Below are 26156 nucleotides of genomic sequence, written 5' to 3'. Positions count from 1 at the left end.
ATGGGGAGTGGATTGATACTTGGATCACATTTGAGACTATTAAAAACTACTAATTTTCACTATTTTATCGACCACTCAATTTGTGGAATAAATAACTGAAAATGTCTATCCCTAGTATCAATCTGTGTCTTTGTTATGCTTGAGAAAAATGTCAGTTCTCAGAGATGGTGATGAGTCAGAGTTGTTCATGGGTAAGAGTGTGAAACAAAATACCACAGTCACAGAAGGTATTATGGCAAAACGCACATGCTCACACTCGTTATGCCTCCACCTTCCTGCTGGCGATGACAACGGTTCTGCTTTCTCTGGCAGGCTGCAGAGAAGCATTTACACCTCCGACTGGGCCTGGCGCTGGTGTATGAGATCATCTAGAGAGTACCATATGCTTCTCCACCGACCCAACACACTGCCTAGCCTGTACCATCTGTCACAGAAACTCTCCTCCCCACCACGGGCATCACCACAAGCCGATCTGAGAACTTCCTTATCCATGCGTGACGTTTGTGTTTCGCTCCACTTTTCCCCCATCCCCATTGGCCCATGTTCTACACATCCCCATAAATGACTGCTACCCCACCATGCTTCCTATATCTGTCCCTACACATGCCTTTGTTTTAACTTACTGTTTCCACACTGAAGGGTTTTGAAGAGATTTTGAATGGCATTAAGAGGATCAACACCATGTCAGCTGGAAAGCCCCACTTGTTTGCCTGTTGGGAGAGGAGACACTGAAGAATTGATTGACCAGTGTTATTATGTTGTTATTGTAGGGGGAACGTGTTGTAAGATTAACGTGACATTCCAACTTGTATTTGTGTGCATGCACCAGGAAATATTACTTTTATTCCCTGAGTGCCGATTTGGGTTTGAATGTGTTCAACACCCACAGGCTTTCATAAAGCTTGCAGCTGCAGCTAGCAACAGAACCCAACATGCATGACAACACACACAAACACACACATACGCACACTACCAACAAAGCTTCTGTATCATCGGTAGGTGGGTGTGGAAATTGGACACAAAAAACACCAACCGAAATAAAAATAAAACAAAAAACAAAAACCTCATGAAAATGTGCAGCTTTATCTGCAAAGGAGGCAGTTAGTATATCTGTTTTTTTTTGTTTGTTTGTTTTGTTTTCTAAGCTGAAATAATAGGAAATGACTCATCAGTTAGTTTGTGGTACTTTGGTCCAAGTTGTACACTGTAGTGGGACCTCGCAAATCAAAATGTAATTTTGGAGTCCTGGTGGAGGGGCTGAGTATTGATATGGTACAGTGGCACGCCATTATTCATGCTTCAGACCTCCTCTGTGTCACCCTGGTGCAATGTCCCAACACTTGTTCGGTGATAGAGCCATTATTTGGATAATGTTCGCCCTAAATTGCATGTTTTATTAGGGCTATTCCATGCTCCATTGAGCAGTAAATTTGTAATAAGGAACGCAGTGATTCTTTTTTCCTATTGCTCTCCCACTATGTTCTTCTCTCTCTATTTACAACACATTCATTCCCATTTTTGCATACCTAGATCTGGATAGTGATGTTGTATTAGGCCTGGGCCCGTTCTCATCCAATTGTGTCATGCTGAGCTCTGGATGTGATAATAATGCCATCTCACCAGTGACCTAGAAAAAAATGTGACATGCCTCGCACTCTAATAGCGCTGGAATGAACAGAACGATGGTAACAGCGGTAAAACAAAGCTTGTGGACTTTTGAGGCATGCTTCCCTTCTAACTTGGGACAGACAATTACATCCTGCTGTCAAACTTGGTTTAAACATGGAACATGGCCAGGCCTCTCCTCACTGCACCTCCCCTTCTTGCTTGTTCATGCTCTCCCCACTGGAGGCGCCTTGTGCACTTCGACACTTCAAGCGCCTTTTAAGCCCACTTTCATCTTCTCCCTTCAGAAAATGCGGCAGAGTCTCTCGTGAAAAGCGCTGACAGTGGCAGTTAGTGCTGAGTGGTGTGGGCTCAACTGGGGCCCGTCCTCTTCTGTCTTTGAAGTGGTAGGGGATAAGACGACCCTCTTGGAACTGTGTGTCTGTTTGTGTATGTGTATGTGTGTTCATGCATGCAAACATGTGCACACCAGCTGGACCCTATGTTGTTGTCCTCTTCTAGCTGGTGAAGTGGATAGAGGGAACTGTGGCAGCTGCTCATTTATAGTGAGGGAACTGATCTCACAATGGTTCCTTGAACTTCAAAAGAATGTACTGCTTCAGTTTTGCTGGCTTGTACGCTGATATTGCTTCCAAACATCTTCATGCTGTTAAAAGTAGAATGAGCAGGACTTTCCTTAAAAACAAAACAAAACAAAAAAACAATGTGTATATTCATGCAAAAATAATTCTATAGTCATCACTTATGGTCCACTAGAAGTGTGTGGCAGTGTGTATATCTGCAGAGACCTTGCACTCTGGATTTGCCTGGATTTTCTTGTTTTGCTTTGCCTGGGATGCTTCCGAGCGCCTGCATGGATAGCATGACATTCAATAGGAAGCCACAAAAACCACAGAAAAAGGAAATATAGAAAGGCAAAATGCCAAGCGGACAAAATTGGCTTTCACGTGCAGGTGAGCACTGAAGGAGAGAATGAGGATGAAGAGTGATCGGGTGTTTTCTGTTGGACAGGTAGATGCTGTCCAGCGGTAGCCCTAGCGGGAGAGGTGAGGCCAACTTTGAATGTTGTGTTTACCAACTGCAGTGACAAATCTTTTTCATTCTGCCTTAAATACTGGACTACAGCAAAGCCTTTTGCTGTAGTTCTAAATATTCCTTGATTTGTGCCAGTGTTTACTCTGTTGTGAAATTAGTGACACAGCTACAGAAACTTCCAGAGGCCTTTCCTTTCTAGGTTACACAATATTCAGTACAGTAGATAGGCCTATGTATAACATATTTATAATCATCCCTTGCTTCTGCCAGAAATTGTTTCAGTCTGAACTAGTACAGAGTCCAGAGATGTTGCTTGCTGCTCTCTAAAGCTCAGAGAGCAAGAGGAATAGGGAGAACATGTCTGATGGAAAGCACGGAAGGGACTGAGGTCGGGAGGAGAGGAAAGAGATGTGGATGTAGGCAGTACTGGGTGAAAAACATGGTGGTATTTTAATTGCCAAGGTGTTGACAGGTAGTGTGGTACTCTCCAAAAGTCAGATAGAGGCAGTAGGAGTTACCTACAGATTCTATTAAATGCCTGGTGTTGAAATAGATTGCATCACGCTGTGTCATTCTGGCTGCTCTGCAGCGCCCATTACTTTAAAAAAGGCACACAATAACATAATTGGTATTGACTTGATTTTTCTTTAATTTGATGTGATATGTGTGGATGAAGACATGCACCACCATCAATAGTTTTACCTTGGCTATGTTTAACTTTCTTTTCAGCGTGTCATTGGTTGTGTCACTTCCCGATATCACAGGAGGCATTCTCTCAATAGCTAATGGCAATGTGTGAAACTCATGTTGTGGTTGAGCTTGAGAGTAAATGGTCTGGAAGCATAAACCCAATTCTTACTCTCAATCTGTTCGTGTCTGTATATGCCAACTTTACCCTGAGCATGTGCAGTTTGCAAAAAAGATACATAATTACAGCAGAACAGATTATTATCAATTGACTTTACAGCCTCTTCTGCCTGTTCATGTGTGTGAAATATTTAGCTATTATCGTTAAAGCTTAGATATACTTATGAGTCTGATCGGTCTGTGTACACTAATAAAAGAAATTTACTTCAGACATTTACGACCAAGAACCATGCCGCTGCTGTTTACGTGCCCAGAGTTTGAACTAAATATTATGCTAATATCTCTTAGGTAAATGGGGTTCATTTACATAGCTATTAACTGGTAATGTCAAGTCAAAACACTGCTCTTTCCACTGCATTTTGCCCTGATGTTTCAACCTTTGTCTCCCTCTTTGTTTTGATCCCCCTCTCTTTAGCTCTCTCATCTCACTCGATCTCTCTCTCTGCAGGTCTCTCGTTTGCCTGCTCACTTGTGTTTTCTCCTTCACCCTCTTGTGTTCCCCTCTCCTTTTCTTTTAAGTCTGTTGCTGTTCTCTATCCCTCTCTCTCTCTCTCTCTCTCTCTCTCTCTCTCTCTCTCTCTCTCTCTCTCTCTCTCTCTCTCTCTCTCACTCTCCTCACCCTGCCCCTCTAAAACAAACTCTGTGCCACAGGAGCACATCAGTGTCCTTTTTTGCCACTTTGATCAGATTGTAGGAGGAATAAATGAGTGCAGCGAGTTAACTGGAGCGAGCTGCAGGTATCTCTGCAGTTCTGCCCCGCTCTCATCAGGGCTTTAGCTGATGGACAGAATGGCTGTGGTCCCTTCAGAGGACCAGCCTGTCACACGGGAAGATGGATAGTAGGCTGGAGTTTCCATGACTTCGCTACCTGCCAAGATAACATAAACCCAAAGAGGAGTGGGGACAAGGTGGGGTTGGTTATAAACACAAGGTCATTAGTACCGGCATGATGGTCCACTGACAGGCATTGGGACAGGCTTGAGACCCTCACGCAGGGGAATATTTGCAGGCTGTATAATCACTGCACTTGCTTCAGTTCACACAGGCACAATTTTTGAGGTATGACAAAAGGTGCTCACACGCACATACAATACACGGACTTACGTATAGATGCAGAGGCTCAGACACACAACTCTGCCCTCTCCAAAGACCTGTTGTCATTGTATGCATTAACTGGCTCTTAGGTCTCTCTTCTCGTGAAAAGCCATGCATCTGAAATTGTCTTAACAGCTGTAAATAGGCTTTGCAGGGTAACACAGCCTGTCTCTCAAAGAGCTGATTTCTGTAAGCAGCTTAGTGTTTCCACCTCCTCATTACGCGCCCTAACCTATTCATGTTGTGTGAGACGTGGAATTATTCCTCACACATCCCCTCTATCGTATTAGGATGATACTAATGTGCCACTCGAAGTATACATGTAGCCTGTTTGTTATCACAACACTTTGCATAAATGTAGACTGCCTGGTGCTGTTGGTTTGACATGGGATTGAGAGTTTGTTGGGTTCAATGATGGGAATCACTCCAGTGCAGCAGAATACACAAACACTATTGTGCTTGGGCTGTAGGGAGCTCCAGTAGACAAACTCTATTCTCTATATCAGTTACAACGGCACTGGAGGGTATTTTCTCACCGACTTACGGATTTTGATCAGCATGTCGGAAACCTTTTAAACTGTTTCATCATACATTGTCCATGCTAAAGTGATAATTGCCCACCCAGTCAATATTTTGAACTGAACAACTTATTCGTGTTCATGTCAAGTCTTCATATACAACATTTAAAACATTTTTCTAAGAATCATTGTAGTTTGCGACTAGAGTCAGCCTGGATCTTGGGAACCAGCTCATGATATTGTTTCTTACGACTACATAACTTTGCTGTGCCTTCGTTCCCCTCTGAGATAAATTATTCTCCCTACAGATACCTGCAGGTTCATTTAGTAACCGTCATCCCACAACACCATTATCGTTACAGTCACCCTTCTGGTTTGGTGGAAATGAAAAACCCTCAGCCAGGGCAGGGGTTTGAACAGCACTTCTCTGTCACCGAGTGGAGCCCAGGGCCATTTCAGGATGTCATTAGAAGCGTTTTCTGTGTCTGAAAGCCAGGTGGACCTGTCTTCTAATGAGGACTCAGCTGTCATACAAGCCGTGACTGGAGGAGGTGTCACACAGAGGTGCCACCATTGGTCTGGGACACTCATATTCTCCTCCACTAAGTAACAGTGAGATGGCATCATTAGAGGAGGGGGAGTGGGCTTAACCAGGTATGCTAGAGGGAAAAAGAAGGAAAAGAAACAAAACAGTGAGATGGTAATGATATAGTTAGGTCTAGCGGATCAAAGTGGTCAAATTGGTTTTATGCATGATGCCGGTTTCTGTCATGTTGTTGTGCTAGCGTGTTGTTTCTCCCTTATTAAAAAAAGTCCCAGCATTTGGTCTCATGGAAATCCCAGTGACAAGAAGGTTTCATAATGTTTGGTTAAGATTTATCAATGTTTGTTGACTCTTAAGCCTCAGCTGAAGAGGCCAGAATGTTTTGCCTTTATTGCTACTGCATGAATCCCAGGACCATTGTATGTCAAGGTGGAGGAAACCTGCGGAAGGTTTTTATTTTCTTTTCCTTCCCTTTGGTTCACCTTCTGCTGCATGAATGAAGAGCTATTTTTTGGTCTGACCTTTTCTAAGTCTTGCAGAATTGAAAATGGTAAAAGTTTATGGTAAGCTGAACTTTTACAGAATAATATCAGATTTACTACTGTGGCTTAAAGGAACCATCACAGAAAAAGGCTACAATTTTAACAGGACATGTTCAAATTGTTTGCCCTGCCAGTGCAAATTGTAAGTAAAACATAATGAGCTATACTATTGCAGTGAACATTGTGTAGAAACAAGGGTAGCTGTCATTTCTATACTTGACCTCTGTACTGTATCCATTTATTTCGGGTTCTGCTTTGGCAATTAGGAAAGCTTAGCAGACAGATCACAAAGATAGCCCTTTTGAAAATGGTTAATGTTTCACATTGCCTGTGGTTCTTCTTGCTACAGTAAGGTTATGAGTTAATTTTCCCAATCCCAGTGATCCATGGGCATGACATAACAGAAAAGTACCCTGTGGCGAAGTGAAGCGAGAGCTAAAGCTGCTCCAGTAGCATGCTTTATTCAACTCTCAGTATACGGATGACAAAGCAATTGAAGTTATTTAAAGACTCACCATGTGAGGCCAATTACATTGTTGCTAAGAGGAGAAGCACAGATCGTTGTTCTTTTTACTTGTACTAGTGGAATTTCTCTGAATTACAGACAAAATCTCAGATACCTGGAAGTGATGCTGAACTTCCAAAAAACAACGGAAGAAGAATAATTATGTCCATATGATTCGATCCAAAGGTCTCTCACCCTGCAACTTTTTTTTTTTTTTTTTTAATTATTTCTTCAAGATTAATTTTTGCCTCCTTGCCAACAATCGGCAGTCTTCTACCCAATAAACAGAGTGCCATGACTGGCCCAGATGCTAAAGATTGAAAGGCCATTTTATTTTTCTTCCGCTAGCATTCATAGCATTTATCAAAAGCAAGTCTCAGACTCTCTTCAGCCTTTGATTGTGCTGGTGTGTGTTTGTTGTTTGTTTTTCCCTCTCTCCCAAGAGTTTGATTAGTTCTCTCCATCTAGTTGCCACATTACTTTCATTAAGGCACTCATGCACACTGGGAAGGGCCGCCCTGATCTTTCCTCTCTCCATGCACACGATGGCCACATCCTATTCTCCGTGGATTGGCACACAGGCTGCATCTGTCCCTTTCCAGCCAGCATTCCCCTCATGGCACAGCCTCGACGGCTTAATTAAATATCAGACCAAAGCTAACACTGCTGCTGCCCACCCATGGTCTACACAGAAAAGGAAGAGGAGGAAGGAGCTTTCGAAACTGCAATGAAAGGGAGAGGCATTGTTGGCAGAAGTAGTATTCCCTTCACCAGCTGTTGTCATTGGCAAACAGACTGGGAGTTGATTTGCACTCATTACTGGGAAATGAGTAAGGCCTGCGGATGATGACCATGTTACTTCGATTGCATCCGATACGATTGGAGATGTTGTGCAGTGTTAATCTTCCCCCCTCTGCCTTCAAGTTAGACAGAGTAAATGGGGATGAAAATGTTTCTCTACCTCCTTACAGTGGAGATGTATGTTTTTTTTTTTTTTTGTTTGTTTTTTTTCACGGACGTGGAGAAGTGACTTTGTACAGTGTATGGCCCTCTGCCCTCAAGAAGGGGCTTTTCCTGTTTCTTTTGTTAAACTGCTAATCCAGTTCATGGAGAGGTTCCTTCTGATTGTTGTGGCTGCTACAAGTAAATGTTTTGTCATGCTTTCTACACAGTATAATTTCTCTCTTTATCTTGCTCTCTCTCACACACGCAAGCAAACATACAGTCAGCTAAGCCATTTTTATTTAAGTCAGCTTTTGTGTGTACAGTAGGTTCTCTGGTACAGCATATTCCAAATGTGATTAATGTCACCTCTGTATTAGCATGACCTTTCAATTAACAGATCTAATGTTGCGCCATTTGCTGAACGATCAACATAAGCTCTCCGAGACTGTAACATTGTTCACTGATGTCCTCACGGATTACTTCCAGACATATGTCCTTCTTGCCCCTTGTTCAATGTAGTGTTGAGTTGAGCATGAAAGCACCACTTCTCTGTGATTTTTACATGCTTGGCCTCCTTTTCTGTCCACTTCCTACTCCGCTCTATTCTCATTAGGGACCGACCTCTGTGTGTTAGAGGCCACCTCATGTCTGACATACCGTCCAGCTAATGGTCACCTTGCTCTTTACCATGCACCGTGTTCACTGTGATCTTTGAGGACATCATTACCCTTTCAGTGCATTTCAAAGGATAGTGGTGTTTCATTTACCTCTATCACTGGAAGTTAGTTTGGTTCTATGGAGATCAGACTTTGATTTGGCTGTTTTGTGAAGAAAAAAATAATATACAACCTTTTTGGAGGCAGCATGACAGCATTATATCTCAGTATATGTATTGTTCTTATCTTGTTTCCAGCATTGTGAAGTTTCCTCATATTATCAGCAAATTGCTCTCTCAGTGTCCATCTATTATTGCTGATATTGCCTCATATCTGGTGTGCTGCATAATAAGCAGGTTTCCTATCAATTACTGGTGCAGCAGGAAAGAACACCTGCCTCTTTTTCACCCCATTACCCTCCCTGGTGCATTGCATGCTTTTTAATATATCTAATTCAGCTTAGCTTTAAAAATCATATCTTTGCTTTTTACGGTCCTCATCAGTGTGTCAATACTATCACCTTTTTGCGCTCATCACAGAGAGCAAGCTCCCTATTGGGCCACATCATTTTTCTTCCTCCTCTACTTTTTTTTTTTTTTTTTTTTTAAGCAGAAGTCATTTCCTCTGTGCCGTCCCTCTCCGCTGCACATGCCTGCAGGACACTCTATTTCATCTTGCTTTGAACTCCTTTTTAATTTTGCGCGGTAGCAGTTTTTTATTAACATATTTATTCATTTATGACTCCTTTCAAAGCCCTTTGCATATGAACACACCTTTATTCTTGCTCTCCCTCTCTCACTCGCTCTCTCTCTCTCGCTTTCTCTCTCTCTCTCCTCTCGCCTTCGCTCTCTCGCTCTCTCTCTCTCTCTCTCAGCCCTACACTCTCCACACAGAAAGGGCCTTACTAATGCAGTGTTAGTTTAATCCCTGCCACCCTGTCAGAGGCTATTTTCTCTTGGTCTTGTCCTTACTAGCAGCAGTAACAGCAGCCAGAGCTTTTAGCCTCCCTCATCTCACCAGCTCCTGTCTAGACACTCTCCACCCTGCCTGAAGAGCTTTGTCTCACCCACTCAAGGGAGAATGAGTTCCTCTCTAGCCCAAGGTCAAGGTGCCTTTCCAGGCATGGCATGGTGGATGCTCCCCTTCCGCTCTCCCTACTGCCCACTTCCCACCCCGACGGCAGCCACCTGTCAATGGCTTAACTCCCCCACCTAGATAATAATAAACTAGCCAGAGAGCATCTTCCATCAAATGTCCTTGTTGCTTTATTTGAATACAGAGAGGCTGTGGTCAGGCAGCTGAATTGACAGCTGAGGGGGCCCCCCAGGAAGTCCTAGTTCTCGTATGGTAGCAGTGACAGCAAAGGGGGTGCAAGGTGGTTATTCAATACCTTTTTCAAACCGATGATCACGATCAGAGTTTTTTATTTATTTATTTATGTTTTTTTTTTTACCTTTGTTCAACCTTTCTTTTGTCAATTTAAACTAAGTCAGTCAACATGGATTAATTCCTGCTCATGACAATTCAGATTCAGCCTGGGTCACAACCCGAAAGCAATGTTTAACAACTCACGTGCTGGAAATGGGTGGGGGGTTTACACGTCGTATTCAGTGGACAGTTAAAATTGTCAGTTTTCTGCACAGAAACAACAACACCGGTCAACCAGGGTGCAACCAGGGTGGTGTGCCAATCACACTGACATTAACCCCTGTCTGACCTGTACAGGGCACAGCTGAAGCAAGGTCATGCAAAGTTTTCCAGAAATTGTGCAGCTACTTTCCAGATTCACACTGACATTGATAGCGGTTGCTAATCACAATGAAATCATTGATACAGGTTGTTGTTGGAATTTTTCGCTGGCTATTGTGTGTAAATGGAAATGGCTTTGAAGTAGTCTGCTATGTCCATTTCAATAAGAGTATATAAATCATGCCTGCACTATAATTAGTTGTGCTGGAGGGAAAATGTCCTTGTGGATGAGTGCTGAGCTCTAAAGTCTACTCTAGACCACCTCATCCTACATAGCCCCTTTTCCTTTTACATACCCCACTCAACACCAAGCCCCTCCCCCCTCCATCAGAAGGGCACAGAAGTTAATGGGTACTCGAGGTGATGGGTTGAGCCCACATTTTATGCACATGCACAGAGTCGATGGGGCCTCAGCATAGTGATGACACCTGATTTTAAGGTCTGTAGCCCATCCAGCTAACTGTCCTATCTCTCTCTCTCTGTCTCTGTCTCTGCCTCTCTCTCACCATCAGATGCCAAGGAGATTGTGCTGAAGGCTCAGATTCTAGCTGGCGGTAGAGGGAAGGGTGTGTTCGACAGTGGCCTTAAAGGTGGAGTGCACTTAACTAAGGAGTAAGTATGCCCCTATGTGCTTTTCTCAAAACTGTGATTTAGGAGATAGAACTTTATTGAAGGAGTTTTTTTTCCCCTCCTTACTTCAGCTTTTAGAGACAGAAGGCCAAAAGAGCTTAATGAAGATGTTCCCAAGACACAAAGACACACTCAGGATTTTTAATGCTGCAAGCCAACAGTCTTTCCCCCTTCTCTGTGTCTTGTTTGGGTACAACTACCCTCAATTAAAGTGTTATGCAACCCATACTGGGCTATCCTCTCTCAGGATGTTGAATTTTATGCCATTGCTGAGGCTGATTTTGTCCTAACATAGCATTACAAAATGCATCAGGTGTATTCCTCCAACAAGGACATACTCTGAAACCCTCTTCATTTTTCAAAAGCCCAAACAGCAACTTGAATGAGCTTCTGTGCTCAGGCACAATACAGTTTCCATATAAAGAAGAATCAGTGTCTTTTTACAGTATCGTTTTAGTGAACGTACCTAATAACCACTGCCACCTTAAAGGCAGAAAGGTGATTTATGACATTTGTCCCAGACATGTATCATTGTCATCCTACTTCAGGATTTGGGATGGCTGGAAAGTTTTTCAAGTGAGATGTACTGAAGTTCATCGTCCCCAGACAAGTGACACAAGTGCACAGTTCACCTTGCTCTCATCTATCAAAGGATGCGCACAACCCCTGGCTTCATTTGTATTCACTTACTAAACCAGAGTGGGCTCAGGGAAGCAGCCCAGGCATGCAGGTTGCTTTTAAGCAGCAAGAATAAGGAGAGGCTCATTCAAAGCGATGTGTAGACATACCAAAGATTCTCCAAAAGCTGTGCTTTGTCAGAATATGTTAACATTAATGCCCTGAAAGTGCTGAGGCATGTCTCCTTTCAAATGAGAATAAACTCTGGGGAGTTAAAAAAATAATTATTAATTTGTCTTTTCTCCTATCTTTGTCTTCCTTAATTTATATATCTATCTATCTGTCTATATACGTGTGTGTGTGTGTGTGTGTGTGTGTGTGTGTGTATATATATATATATATATGTGTGTATATATATATATATATAGATAGATAGATAGATAGATAGATAGATAGATATAGATAGAGATAGATAGATAGATATAGATAGATAGATATAGAGATATAGATAGATATAGATAGATAGATAGATAGATAGATAGATAGATAGATAGATAGATAGATCTGTTGTGCAGAAATGGATATCATTGAACCAATCAACTTTCTCTTCCAGCCCTGCGGTGGTTGGCGAGCTGGCCAATAAGATGCTGGGTTTTAACCTCACTACTAAGCAGACACCTAAAGATGGAGTGAAAGTAAAAACGGTAAGCCACTGCGCAGAGTAGAAGAAGGAAAGATACTCATTGCTTTTTCTTGTTTCTGCCCTCATTTCAAGGTAATTTGAGTCCAGTAATGCAGTTCTGTAAAATTAATGACTCCAAAAGCAGTTTAGGCCTATTGTTTTCCTTTGCTAGGTGTAAGTAGTAGATGGCTACTGCCATTTGCTGTTGGTTTGTGCTGTTTGGGGTCATGGTTCATTGCATAAATAATACATGGAACCAGGCCCACTGTGAATTTTAAGTGTTTGGTAAACAACTATTTCTGTGTGCCACTAACAAGCAGGAATATTATTTTCCATACTCACATGCTGCATGCAGCACCGCCTCAAAACACATTTCCAGGTAATGAAGCCTTCATGGCCTGTGGCTTGTGTATAAAGCTCTCTCCTTCTCTCCAACCATTCTTTCTCCCTATATCCCTCTTTCCCTTAGTACCCCTAAACCCCCCACCACTAACCACACCCAACTTAAACGTGGTGTAGCGCTGGCCACCCACCCCCAACCCATTAAAGCTAGCGTCCTGCACCCCAGGCACATAGCTGTCTGTGCTTTTGCCTCTACTGCAGAGTTTTGGTGGAATCAAATGGGTCACACTTGCCATTTTTACAGGAAGCACAGGGGCAAAGGAGGTTCACTGGTGCTAAATCAACGCAAAGTTTCACAGGCAAGGAAAAAGGCAACCAAAACAAGCATACATACAGTGTACACAAACTGGTCATAACCTGTGCCAGATGATGTGTGTGCATCAAATACTACAGTCTGCTCAACATTGTCAGCTAATTGGCATATGGTGATGATAAAGATGATCATAAACTTAATTTATCCCCAGAGGGCACACTTGGTCAGCCACCACACAATCCGGAGACAAGAACATCAAGATCTTCTCACCTGTACAGCACAGAAATCTTAACTGGCCAGACGAGGCTGTGATTGACCAGGAGAATCGAGTACAGTGACAGTGCAGTCAGACCCTGGCATGTCAGATGACGTCCAGATGTTTGCTGTCAAACTGCCAGTGGAGCCTGCATCTACCCTCAACTCTCTCATTTTCGCACCACAGAGCAGTTTGCGCCATAGAAAAGGGGCAGCACTTCTGTATTAACTACAAGGATTTGCTGTCAGGGTACAGATAGAGAGATGAAGAGAGGAGATAAAAGAAGAGGAGAATACAGGAGAACAAAATAGAGGCATGATGGAACAAGGGTTGATGGAAAGGACGAGACAAGGATAAGAGGAGGACAAGAAGTCAAGTATGGAGGATATTTAGTTTGAGTGAACAAAATGGCTACAAGGCAGGCGACAGGGAAGTTGAGAAGAAATGTCTGAGTGACTGGGAAAGACAACATTGGGACAAAGAGAAAGGCCCACTGTCTGTTAACAGAGGATAGAGAATGCTATCCATCCTTGTTCACAGGTCGATAGGATGGAAGCAGAACATGAGGGCTGAGCATGTCCACCCATCCAGCAAGGCTACAAGATGCTGACAACAACACAACTAATAGCTTTCTGTCTTTCTTTTTTTTTTTTTCTGAGCCTCTTGCTTATCCCCTCCATTTCTTGTTGTATCTTTCTCTGCTAATGACTCTTGAATTACTGCTCCCCTCTATTTCTTTTTCTTTCTCATTCACAGCATTCAGTATTGTATATTCCCAGTGGTATTTTGTTCAACCTCAGTTTTACTTGCATGGTTTCCACTTGTCATGGAAGTCTTGAAATATTATTGAACTATGGGATTTACCAAATTCCCTGGGGGAAATTGGAAAATGTCAAGGGATTTTACAAATGGATCATTTTACTGGAATGCAGTATAATGTATTTTGCAGTTTATTTCAGGATACCAAGGATATTTGTTTAACACCTTAATTGCACTAGATGCTTTTATTTTGCTTTTCTCCACAGCAAACTGTAGTTGAAACAGAAATAACTAGAAAGCAATCAGCAGATCTCATACCTCTGCCAACACCATGTAGTCGTCAGGAAATGCCACTTCCACATGTTGGATATTCACCAAAGGTTAATCATGCCCACCGCCGTACTTCCTTTTGGGCAGTCATTGTGACAGTTGAATCAGTTCTTCCTCGGCCTTTGCCCATCCTTCCCACAAAGTTTCACTGTGTGTCGTAAATCCATTTGAAAGTTACATGTCTTTTTATGATAAGCCACGCCCAGTGTCATACAAATCCATTCATATGTTTTTGAGATATCTTGTTATTAAACAAACAGGTGAACTAAACTGGAAGACACCATAACCGTCCAGCTCGGTTGGCCGAGATAACACATGTGACGTGTCAAATGTTAGTGTTATGGAAGCGCTCAGACTTAGTCATGGCAAGCCATGCAATTTTACATTGGGGTCTCTGTGGAAATCCATCATTTGGTCATCAAGTCGCATTATTGCAAATGGCCCCATCAATCCATCTACACCTCTCTTTCTCCCGTGCCATGACCAGGTGATGGTTGCAGAGGCCCTGGACATCAGCAGGGAGACCTATTTTGCCATTCTGATGGACCGCGCCTGTAATGGGCCCGTCATGGTGGGCAGCCCCCAGGGAGGGATGGATATCGAGGAGGTCGCAGCCAAGAGCCCAGAACTCATCTTCAAGGTATATGATTTGTGATTCATACCCCACCATTAAAGCAGTAAAAGGTTAATGCTGAAAAATAAAGTTGCAATGTTCTTGGACTCACAATAAGTAGTTATTATTGCAGTATATCTGCCTTAAGGACCAGTGCAGAAATATTATTTGAAGTAACTGAGTCATCCATCCATATGTACATTTTCCATACCTGCTTATTCCATATTGGAAACTCACACATTCATAACTATTGGAAATTTAGGCCCTATTCACAGCTGGTATTAAAAAGCATCTTGGGTGATCCAGTCACAAGTGGACTTTCCTACATAAAGGTGTGAACTTAAGACACATAGAGGATGCAAAGGACCTAAAGCGTTCTGTCAGCACAGCAACAAACAGAGCAGCATCAACCTTTGACCAGGAATCAATTCAGTGTTTTCCACATGGCCCAGGTATATTAACGGCCGCCCAAATGTAATTAAATCCCCATTAGCGCCATTAGTTTCACATGACTCCCACCACCTCCCCTTTTGTGGTCACCATCGACATGTAACCAGCACTTTGGTTTGCCCAAACGCACAGTCTTAAACATGTTATTTATAGGACTTGGTATCAGAATTAGTTACCTTTATGGTAAATGGGAGGTGCCATTCAGCACCACATTACTTTCCACGGTTTTGATCTGTCATTAAGAACAAATCCAGCTCACCTGGCTCTTGTGAAATTTGAATCACAGGTGGAAAAAAAAATTCAGGACACGAGTTGTGTTTTTGTTTGGTGGTGGTGGTGTAAAATAGACTAGGAACCCTAAGGAGGAGAATAGACTAGAATTAAAATTGTGAAATAAGAAGAATTACTCTCCCAGTTGTACAGTGTCATTCTGTGAAACACTGTAGTTATTGTCATTTTTCTTAACATCGTCTTGAATATTGTTACCACAAATTACCATAAAATATTGTGACATTATTTTAAATCTATATCGCCCACCTCTAGTGTGTACATGTATGTGTTTTGGCTGCATTGAAGGACCGCCTACTTAACTGTCAAGTATTAGTATTGTTTTGATTTTGCCCGCGCACCAAGATCTTTGCAAACAACTTCTTCTTTTAGTATCTGGCAGAGTAGGAGTCCTTGCTGAGAAGTGATAGTGCTCGCCATTGATAACTCAACTTTTGATAACTTTTACTGAACAAGGAAATCCACTTGAGATTCAGAATGTCTTTTGCTGAGGAGGCCTAACTAAGACAGCAGCCACCATCACTAAGATAGAGTTACATAAGTCATAAAAAAAAGACAATGAGACAAAATAATTAAATAGGGAAGCAGCTTACAAAAAGCAAGAGCAGAGTCTGATTGACAAAGCTACCACTTCTCTCACAAAGGCTTTAAACTCAGTCATTGTGATGAGGGTTGAAATGTTTAGATCATTTCGTGGATTGATGTAACAGGGACTGACACAATAAAGGGTTTGTTCCTCATCCCAGTGCAGAACTCAGAAACTGCTAATTGCGAAAAAATATTGATTGATCAATCATCACTAAATTTGACATAACTAAACTCCGGCTTTTTAAAAAGTTCAAAACCCCATCCTCTTTTCACTTAAAACTCTCTATAATTGACCAAACTCTTGTGCTTGACAGCATGCCAGGGCTCAATTACCCAGCAGGTCTAATAAATACAGGAAATGCTCTATTCTCATTTTCTAACAGTTTAGTTAAATTTATTGTCCTGCTGTCTCGCACACCATAGCAGATTAACAGCACACAGAGTACACATTTGAGCAGCATAACATACACACATACACAATGTAGCAGCCAGATGTTGGAACAGATAGGTAAGAATTAATTGATATTTATTTGATTCAGTATACCCACAACTGGCTGCACATGGATCCACGGCAGCTTCCAGACAAGATACGGCAGGCACAGCTGTGGTATTGCCATTGAGCACTTATTGCAGTGCAGTACCCCATTCACACATCCCATTCAACTGACATGGAAGAGACCTATTTAGCTACAAATTATTCCTAGTAGCTAACAAATATGACAGTTTTATACCAGTTACATACCCTCGCAACCACGACACACAGACACACCCACACAAACTCACACAACTACACATCCATACACTATTACCCTTTCATTCCCACTGCTCACCATGAAATCCCTCATCCACATTTATATTTATGAGAAGAGTTAGGAGAGGGAGAGAGTCCTTTTTTTTTTATATGAGTTCTCAGTATTACTGCCCGGTAATTATAAATCGCTTTGGTATCCCCTTTTCCTTTTCCTGGCAGCTTATAACCACTTAAATGTGTTTTTTTTTTTTTTTTTTTTTTGGTGTCATATTACAGTCCAGTGTTTGATCCTGCTGTTCTATCTTTCTTTCTCTGTGCCTCTTACAGGAAGTCATAGATATATTTGAGGGTGTGCGAGACGACCAGGCTCTGCGTATGGCAGCTAATTTGGGTTTCAAAGGACCTCTGGAGAGACAGGTAATGGGCATGCTGCAGCCCTCAGAGAATAGGCAGCAAAGACCTACAACACACACACACACTCACACGTATCATACAAAAAGAGACACGTATGCACACTCACAAAGGTGCATTCACATTAAGCTGCTCAGCTTACGGCTATTAGAGCACTAATGCTGAGTTTTACAGAGACATGATGTGAAGTGTCATTGCACTAGACTTACCCGCCAGATGGTCTATTGTCATATTTGGCAATGACGCACAAAACTGTACCAGGCTAAGAGAGCTGAGATCACTAATGGTGCTGTTGTGGGATTCAGCATGCAGCCCATTGTTTTTGTGGTAGATTGTGCCATGTAACAAGAAACATAACCCAGCTTGAGTGGGCAACCAATGAGTTTGAGGATATCGAGATAAACATTTTTATGAGTCACCTCAAAGTCATATTCAGGCAAAATCACTTGGTTAAACAAGGCCAAGAGGGAGCAGTGCAGAAACTCTCAAAGCACATTTCAGACTGGATATGTAGACTTCGATGTTGGGTTCAGTTTACAATCACTTGTCTCTTGGCATCATATTGCTATTTTCTTTTATTTTCCACAGGCACAGTGGCATGAGAAATCGGATTAGCTCAGAATCTTAACATGGAGCAAGTTTAAATCAACTTAATGAATCTGCCTCTGAGATGCAACTTAAGATTCAAACAGATGTCTTGGTCTTAGTTGCATCCTATTGACTGCGATGCTCTTTTGCAGGCTATTGAATGGGCATTGATTTGAGACAGGCAAGAACAGAAACAGAAAGTGATTGGTTAAGTGTCTGCTTTGTCAGTTTGCTTTTGCCAGATTTCAGCGTGAAAGCGCATCCGTTGTCAGACTGTTCGATTTAGACATAAATGCAGCATAATTGCATGACAAGCATTGTGTTTCTGTGAATGTGCATAAAAATATGTGTATGTGCACATATTTTTATGTGTGACAGAGAAAGGTGAGAGAGCTTTGTGGCTGTGTGTGTTTAAGAGCGCATTTCTCTCACTGTTCTGTCATGCAGCCTTTATTATCAAAGCGCGTTTGTAGCAACAGACAGAAACATCAATTGAGCTCCCTTATTCGTTAAAATGTGGATTTATTAAAGTGTCATGGCTCTCAAGTAGATGTACACCACATTCACTAGAGTACAGTAGACACATTGTCATATTCGATGGCTCTATTCATCTCTTTCCCACATATGCCCTGTTATGAAACAAAAAATACTCTTTCCATATACTGTAGGCCTCAATTTCTGATATGTGGAATCCACTGATGATATGTTATTTGTAATCACACAGGGTCAAAACTTGCCAGCATGGATTGTAATAGAAGTTAGAGTTATTTACCAGTTGTCACACCTTTTGGATAAAGTGATAATTAAAATTTACCCTTAAGCAGTGGCACAGGGACATACGCATGCACACAAAACACTCTCACATAGAGTGATGATGAAGGTGATTTGCCATGTTTTATTTAGCCAATGTGGGAGGCTGAGTGGCCTTGGCGGGGCCGGCTGCTCAGCGCTGAACTGTTGAGTAATTACTGTCCTCTGTGGAACTTGCAGGCAGCAGATCAGATTAAGAGGCTCTATGATCTGTTCTTGAAAGTCGACGCCACTCAAGTTGAAGTCAATCCTCTTGGAGAGACTCCCGAAGGACAAGGTAACTTGTATCACAGAGAATGCTCATCTGTGTGTAAGTGTATGTTCATGTGACTTCTTTAAATTCTCTTTCATGTGACAGTATCTGTGTTTTCATACCTAATTGTATGCGTTTGTGCATTTCTGTGTGAGGTTGGTGTGAGTGTGTGTAATGAGCAAATGATGGGTAATGTTTTTTGTATGATTAAGTGTCCTTAAACTGTGTTGGTCCTTTGTAATATTTCATTAATTCAACTGAGAAGACCCAAAAGCATTTAAATATCTGCATGCGCCCACATGTTGAATACTGACTGAAGAAGCCTGCAGGCCTTCCACATTTCTGGGACTGAATGTGAATGCATTTTAAAATGTGAAGTGTAATTACAGGATGTTGACATCAGTTTCTCTTCAGCATGACCTTGTCTAACTCAGAATACAAGCAGTTTTCAGCAGGGCTTGGAGTGTTGCTTTCTTTAGTCATAGCGTGTTGCTGATTAACTAAAGGTGCAGTGCCAGATAATTCATCTTGGGCTAAAATGAGAGGGAACAAATTAGCAGCTTCACACACATCCCACATTTATTCTGTTCTATGGCAAGAATATGTATTGTAAGATAAAATTGATCAACTCAGAGCCAACATACCAATTCAGCATCACTATCATGCACAGGGTGATCTTCTTTCATTTCTTTATTTGTTATTTCTCAACAGTATCTTTTGTGTAATCATGAAAAGCTGTATTGAAATTAAAACCTCTTTTCCATTGGAGTTATGGCCCAAGATAATTGACTTGTGATGGGAAAAAAAACATGTAACAAACAGAATCATTACCACAATAATGCTACTAGTACAATACAAAACATGGACAAGAACATTTCATAACTAAGCATACAGGGGGAAAGGAAAAGTGAGTGATGGGCAAGCAGAAAGCTCAAAAGAAAAGAGGAAGGAAAAGTACCAAGACACCAACACACAACACTAAAAATACGCAAAATAGGCAAGGTTTAACTGGTTAATGGTCTTTATACCCGATAATGTCCTTAAACTCTTCAGGTCCTCAGGTTTAAATCCAAATAAGGTTTTGTATGGACTTAAACTTAAGTCATGTGTGAACTTAATCTTAAGAATTAAGTCCTAAGGTAGATCCTTGAGGTGCTGACCTTTAAACAAGATCAGCACCTCAAGGGCTCTAAGAGGTGCCATCCCTCTAATACTTCCTTTGTTTCCTCTTTGCGTAACAGTGAATCTGCAAGCGTGGTTTAGACAAGGCTACTTTTCTTCTCATTTTAAATGACTGATCACATAACACTGGGTTCAGAGCTTGCCTCATCCTATTTTCTAGTCTTTGCATTTATTTTACTGTCTCCCGTTCATAAATGTGCCCTGCTCAGATGACAACACTTGAATGCACAAAAATGATTAGAGACAGAGAGAGCGATGGCTAGACTTTAGTCCCCCTGTTGTCACTTGGCACACTAAATTGGCAAAACATGACACTAGCATATATTGGCACAGCAGTGACACATGCAGGTTAAAATTTAAATAGCTCATCATGCAGTTGAGAAACCAATCATGCATGCACACAGGGCATATTCTGTTTCCTTTCTAGTCGCTGTGCTTCTTTTCTGTCTTTACACAGATTTAGAGTTTGTATGTTCGACTTAAAATTCACCGAAATACATATTTTTTTTATGTTGATGTTACACTGAGAGGTTCAAGTTAGCGTTCAACAAACAGGAAGGAGACAGAGCTGTGATAGAGGGAAGTTTTGTAGAGAAGCTTCGCGTTTAAATCAACTCAGTTTTGGTTCGTTTTGTTCACATCATAAGGGAAAAGAGCTATTTTTCAGGAGACGCTCAACGGATGTACGGTGTGAAGGTACGTTTCTGCAGGCTGGAAAATTTCTCATTCTTTTTTTTTTTTTTTTTCTCTCTTTTGGCTGTATCTCAATGTTTTTACTAGAGGGACTGTAATAGCAAATGGGTCTTTAACTCTAAAAATGAAAGGAATTGGGAGTGAGAGTGGGAGACATAAAATAGCTGGAGGGCATGAGTACGCCTTAATCCCCAAGTGTGTCTACCTGTGTGTACCACATATCTATGTATGTCTGTTTTTATATTTATTCATTATTTATTGTGTGTGTGTGTGTGTGTGTGTGTGTGTGTGTGTGTGTGTGTGTGTGCGTGCGTGCGTGTGTGTTTGCAATTCTTAAAGTCTACCCTATCTCATGTTACCTCAAGCTTTTGCATTTCTGTCATGCCATTCATTAAAAAGTGATTTTAAGGTTTAAATTTTGAACACTGGACATTTCCCACTACACTACTACTGAATTTCTCAGAGCCTTCTTTGTGGTATAGCAAAGTTATATTTTTGACGGCTGAGATGTTGAAGGTTGTCCTTTGGTTAAACATGTGGCATATGTTAGTTTATGGTTAAATTGTCTATTCATTGATGCAGCTCAACTGCCCTTGAAATGTTTCAGGTCATTGTACTGTACAGATTTCTCAGATTACTGTCTGAGACAACAGATATTTAAAACAAGAGTCTTGATCAGCATTAAAGTATAGGTGTCTTTATGCAGAAAACTCTCTGACGCCTAATTTAGTACATATTACTCAAGCTATTTTTACAGGTAGCATTATGACTGTGCTCTCTTTGAAATGCATCCTCTTTGAAGTCGATCGGCACTGTCCATTTAGCATAATGGCCTCTCCCTCAGAGACTCTGTCAAAAACACATGCCTCAGTGTGCCAACCTCTGAAATAATTAAAATAATAGGCTGAGGGGACACCCTTCATTTGATTTATTTAAGGTTTTAGCGATGATAATTATTTTCATTTTCATGTCTGAGATCATCCCTCTCTTCTCCTGTTTTCCTTGCCTGACCTGCTCATCTGTTGTCTCAATTTTGTCCTCTGTCTTTATTCCTCTCTCTGTCTTTTTGTCATCTTTCCGTTCCTCCATCTCTGTGCTGCAGTGGTTTGCTTTGATGCCAAGATCAACTTTGACGACAACGCAGAGTTCCGTCAGAAGGCGGTGTTTGCCATGGACGACATGACTGAGAGCGACCCCACAGAGACAGAGGCAGCCAAATGGGACCTCAAATATATCGGAATGGACGGCAACATTGCCTGCTTTGGTATGGAAACAGAACCCTGCTTATGAAACACAGGCACGCGCTCACAGCACTGAATGAATTCTGCCATAATTCTGCCATAAGTGAACCCCTCCTGGCATCAGGCTGTAACGCGTCTCTTAAGCCACATAAGTGAAGAGCTCGGACACGGTTTAAACTTCGTCAAAGTAAAGGCAGCCTGGGCGCTTCTCCAGTCCGCATTACAAGCGGCTTTCTGAGTACTCCAGAAGGAACACTGCTGAAACCAATGCGTTCTAATTAGCCATAATCCACCCAGAAAGTCTCCAGTGAGCCAGATTGTTAGCATTCTCATTAAAGGCCCCCTCTCTTGTCATAAATCAAAGCTTTTACACTGTGCAGCAGCACTTACAGGTGCTAGCGCTTCTTACCCTGTAGCCTCATAAACACATTAGATGTGTTCTGTTAGCACTAGCAACAGCTCTGCCCCCCTTGCTCCACCCTACACCCCCGTCCCACACCCTCGCCCCCTCCATCCTGTCTTAAAGTAACAACAGCTTTTAAGGCCCCGCAGCTTGTTTGAGAGCTCTGTAAGCCACCAAAGTGACAGCTGTTAAAGTGAATTTCCCTTTTATTGAGACCTCTGTCGGGGTGCTTGCCAAGACACAGGCTCAGCTTGGCTAAACCAAATGAGGTAAGACATTTTGTGCACTGAATCACTTGGCTCCCACACAGCTCAGCGGGGTAGCCGTACTGGCGCGGGGCTAAATGATGACACAGGCCGCAAAAAAGCATAGCAGAACCTCTTTTAATCAATGCTCTTTTCTCTGAAGTCGAGAGCACAGTCATAATCAAATTTTCTCTGTGTTGCTCGACTTTAAGTGTTGAATGTTCCTGATTAGAAGATTTTGATCCGAATCGGAGGGCTCTGCCTCTTTAAATGTTAATTTTTTTTCAGCTATTTGCTCTTCTTTGGTTGATAATTTACTGCGGGGTTCCATTGTGGGCGTTCTCTCCGCGTATTTCATCTTTCCCTTAGTACCGTTAATGTTCATTTTAATTAACTTCTGGCTACTGCTGCCATTCTCTTTTCTCAAGGGCTTTGTCTAAATTGCGGGCTTCAGCCAGGACTTGGTGTGCAACTCTAGCTTTGTTATAGTTCAGGTCATTACGAGGCTATCATTAGTGCTGATGATAGTTGTAAAATTAGCACACAAAAGTCTCACTCTGAAAAGGCACCATCCATATAAACTAGATGTCAGTCTTCTTATGATTTATGCTAATTTACCTGACACCTGGCTTCTTACAGTGAATGGGGCCGGCTTGGCCATGGCCACATGTGACATCATTGACCTGCATGGAGGAAAGCCAGCAAACTTTCTGGACCTGGGCGGAGGAGTAAAAGAGAGACAGGTGTATGAGGCCTTTAAGCTCCTCACTGCTGACCCTAAGGTAGGAATCAACTCTTGAAAAAGTGTGTGTGTTTGTGTGTGTGAACTTGCAAGCTCAACTTGAATATAACAGTTGAGCACATCTTGCTGGTTTGACGAGAGTGACTTCTTATGCAAAAGTACCATCTTCAATAAAAGAGAAGATGCTTGACTCGGAAATGATTTCCTAGTCAAGCGTCTTGTCATGGCACATTCATAAAGTCCTTTCTATCTGGTTGGGGCTTTGTCACTGAGACAACGGCACTCATCAGACGAGGGACCCTGGCATATATCCATGTTTCACTGAGGGAAAGGCTTTGGGAGTTTTGTATGATTACGTGCATTCATTGTCAGTTTCAGTGGCGTGGTAAATTGCTGCTCTGCAAACTACAATAAAAGTGTGCTTTTAAAGACGGATGTCACGGATGTTGCACTGTTCCTGAAATGTTCATACCCCAGTGCAGACATGCGGACAACATATGCACATCCAGATGAACACGCACAGACATATATGCACATCAAGATGAATGCGCACATATACAGATTTTAATGAAAACTAATGTGTCTGAAAAGGCTCGAAGCTCCGAGTAAGTGGCAGTTTGGGATGTTTTACAAGTGATTAGGCTCTGTGTTCAGAAAGCTAATAACGCCACACAAAACAATGCAAGCCTTGTAACGATGCTGCAGTGGTGATTGTGTGTTGACACTCATCATGTCGCTAATTCCCTCACGACTGTCACTCCCACATCCATGGATTGAGCTCTGGCTTCCCCTCTGTTAGCATCTCTGGCAGCGTTTAATTTCATGAAACACAGAACAGTATTTGATGCCAACTCCATTAGCCTCTTTTTTAAACCTTTATTTACACATTGCGGTTTGACTTGGCTTTCAACACTTTTTCAAAATTGCCCTGTTTCATAATCATTTAGAATGATGCCTCCACACCTTGTAGGTTTCCAGTATAACCACGGCCTCCCTCTACTAAGCAGACGCACCTGAGCAGGTGAAGTAATGATATAACCCAGTACAAGTTTGCACGTACCAATTATGTTGTTGTTTTCAGTCCTTTTCTCTTCCTCTCCAATGTTTGTTGCCAAAAATCTGTGTTGGACTGAGGCTGCACCTGCTGGGTTCCCTACTGTTTAAAAGAAGTGCTCTCCCGCTCCCATGTCTGTAATTTCACTATAGCGGAAGCGAGTGAGTGCCACAACCGAGGCAAGCAGTAGCTCTAAGCTGAAAAGACCGCATTCTTGAGTCAAAGAGAGAACATGATGAGAAAGGTGGACACAATGGACACAAAATAGGCTTGGTGAGGTACCTACTATGTTGCAGTGTGTTTCAAGCTTGGCACACTTTCTCAGGCATTGTCTGTTTCAGGAAACCTCTCAAAACATGGATCAATGTAGGACTAGAATTTGAGCATTTGAGAAGTCTATGTTCATGAAAGGAGCTCAAAACGAAGGTCACTTTGGTGTTCCTTTTTATGGATTGGCTGGTAACCTGCAAGAATTATTCTTAGCGACCTCCCTTTAGCAGTTGATTTATCTTAACTGTTAGCCGTTAGGCACAGAGCTCAGCAAAGTTTGTCCTATGCTGGCCTCAGTACTGCAATGATACACTATATGGACAAAAGTATCGGGCCACCTACACATTACAACTACAGGAGCTTTTATGACATCCCATTCTAAATCCATAGGCATTAATATGGATACGGTCCCCCCTTTGCAGCTATTACAGCTTCCACTCTTCTGGGAAGGCTTTCTACAAGATTTTGTTTCTGTGTTTCTGTGGGAATTCAGTCCATTCATCCAGAAGAGCATTTGTGAGGTCAGACACTAATGTTGGACGAGAGGTCCTGGCTCGCAGTCTCTTCTCTAATTCATCCCAAAGGTGTTGGATGGGTTTGAGGTCAGGGCTCTGTGTGGGCCAGTCAAGTTCTTCCATGCCAAACTCACCCAACCACGCCTTTATGGAGCTTGTTTTGTGCACTGGAACATAGTCATGCTGGAACAGAGAAGGGCCTTCCCCAAACTGTTCCCACAAAGTTGGAAGGAGAGCATTGTCCAAAATGTCTTGGTGAGCTGAAACATTAAGACTTCCCTTCCCTGGAACTAAAGGGGCCAAGGCCAACCCCAGAAAGACAAGCCCATAGCGTTATCACTCCTCCACCAAACCTTACAGTTGGCACAATGGAGTCAGGCAGGGAACGTTCTCCTGGCATTCGCCAAACCCAGACTCGTCCATCAGACTGACAGATAGAGAAGTGTGATTGGTCACTCCACAGAGCATATTTCCACTGCTCCAGAGTCCAGTGTTGGTGTAAAGCGCACTGATCCTCCATCTGGTGATGTAAGGCTTGCACGCAGCTGCTCGGCCATTGAAATGCCATGCCATGAAGCTCCTGGTGCACAGTTTTAATGCCAGAGGAGGTTTGGCGCTCTGCAGTAATTGGGTCAGCAGAGCGTTGGCCACTTTTACACGCTATGCGCCTCAGCACTCGGCAAACCCGCTCTGTAGATTTACGTGGTCTGCCGCTTGGTGGCTGTAGTTCCTAAATGCTTCCACTCTGCAGTAATACCACTTACAGCTGATGGTGGAATATCCAGGAGGGAAGAAACTTCACAAACTGACTTGATGGCATCCTATTTCATAATTATTACAGTACCACACTTGAATTCAGTTGCTTGATTTTATACAGCTGTGGCAATGGGACTGAATGATTAAAAGGTGTGCCCCAATACTTTTGTCCATATTGTGTATATACTAGGGGGAGACACAGAGAGGGCTGGAGAAAGTGGTGGCTTTTCATACAAACTTGCTGCTGATTTCAAAGCCATTTAGTGGTCAGAGAAAATTGCACAGTGCATG

General features: G+C 42.3%; 1 protein-coding gene across 2 annotated transcripts in view; it reads left to right on the top strand.

Annotated features, from left to right (window-relative positions):
* The window catches only part of suclg2 (succinate-CoA ligase GDP-forming subunit beta), a 96562-nt gene that overhangs the window by 27688 nt on the left and 42718 nt on the right, over positions 1-26156 (top strand). The window contains exons 3-10 of one of the 2 annotated variants that reach the window (XM_030052042.1): positions 10595-10694; positions 11944-12034; positions 12368-12391; positions 14500-14652; positions 17030-17119; positions 18692-18788; positions 21742-21903; positions 23168-23310. In XM_030052042.1, the coding sequence (XP_029907902.1) occupies positions 10595-10694; positions 11944-12034; positions 12368-12391; positions 14500-14652; positions 17030-17119; positions 18692-18788; positions 21742-21903; positions 23168-23310 (860 nt within the window). The remainder of the gene's footprint in view (positions 1-10594; positions 10695-11943; positions 12035-12367; positions 12392-14499; positions 14653-17029; positions 17120-18691; positions 18789-21741; positions 21904-23167; positions 23311-26156) is intronic. The other variant, XM_030052043.1, reaches the window with a different exon arrangement.

This window comes from Myripristis murdjan, chromosome 5 (genome assembly GCF_902150065.1).
Source record: "Myripristis murdjan chromosome 5, fMyrMur1.1, whole genome shotgun sequence".
Lineage (NCBI taxonomy): Eukaryota > Metazoa > Chordata > Actinopteri > Holocentriformes > Holocentridae > Myripristis > Myripristis murdjan.
This window is presented reverse-complemented; position numbering and strand designations above follow the sequence as displayed.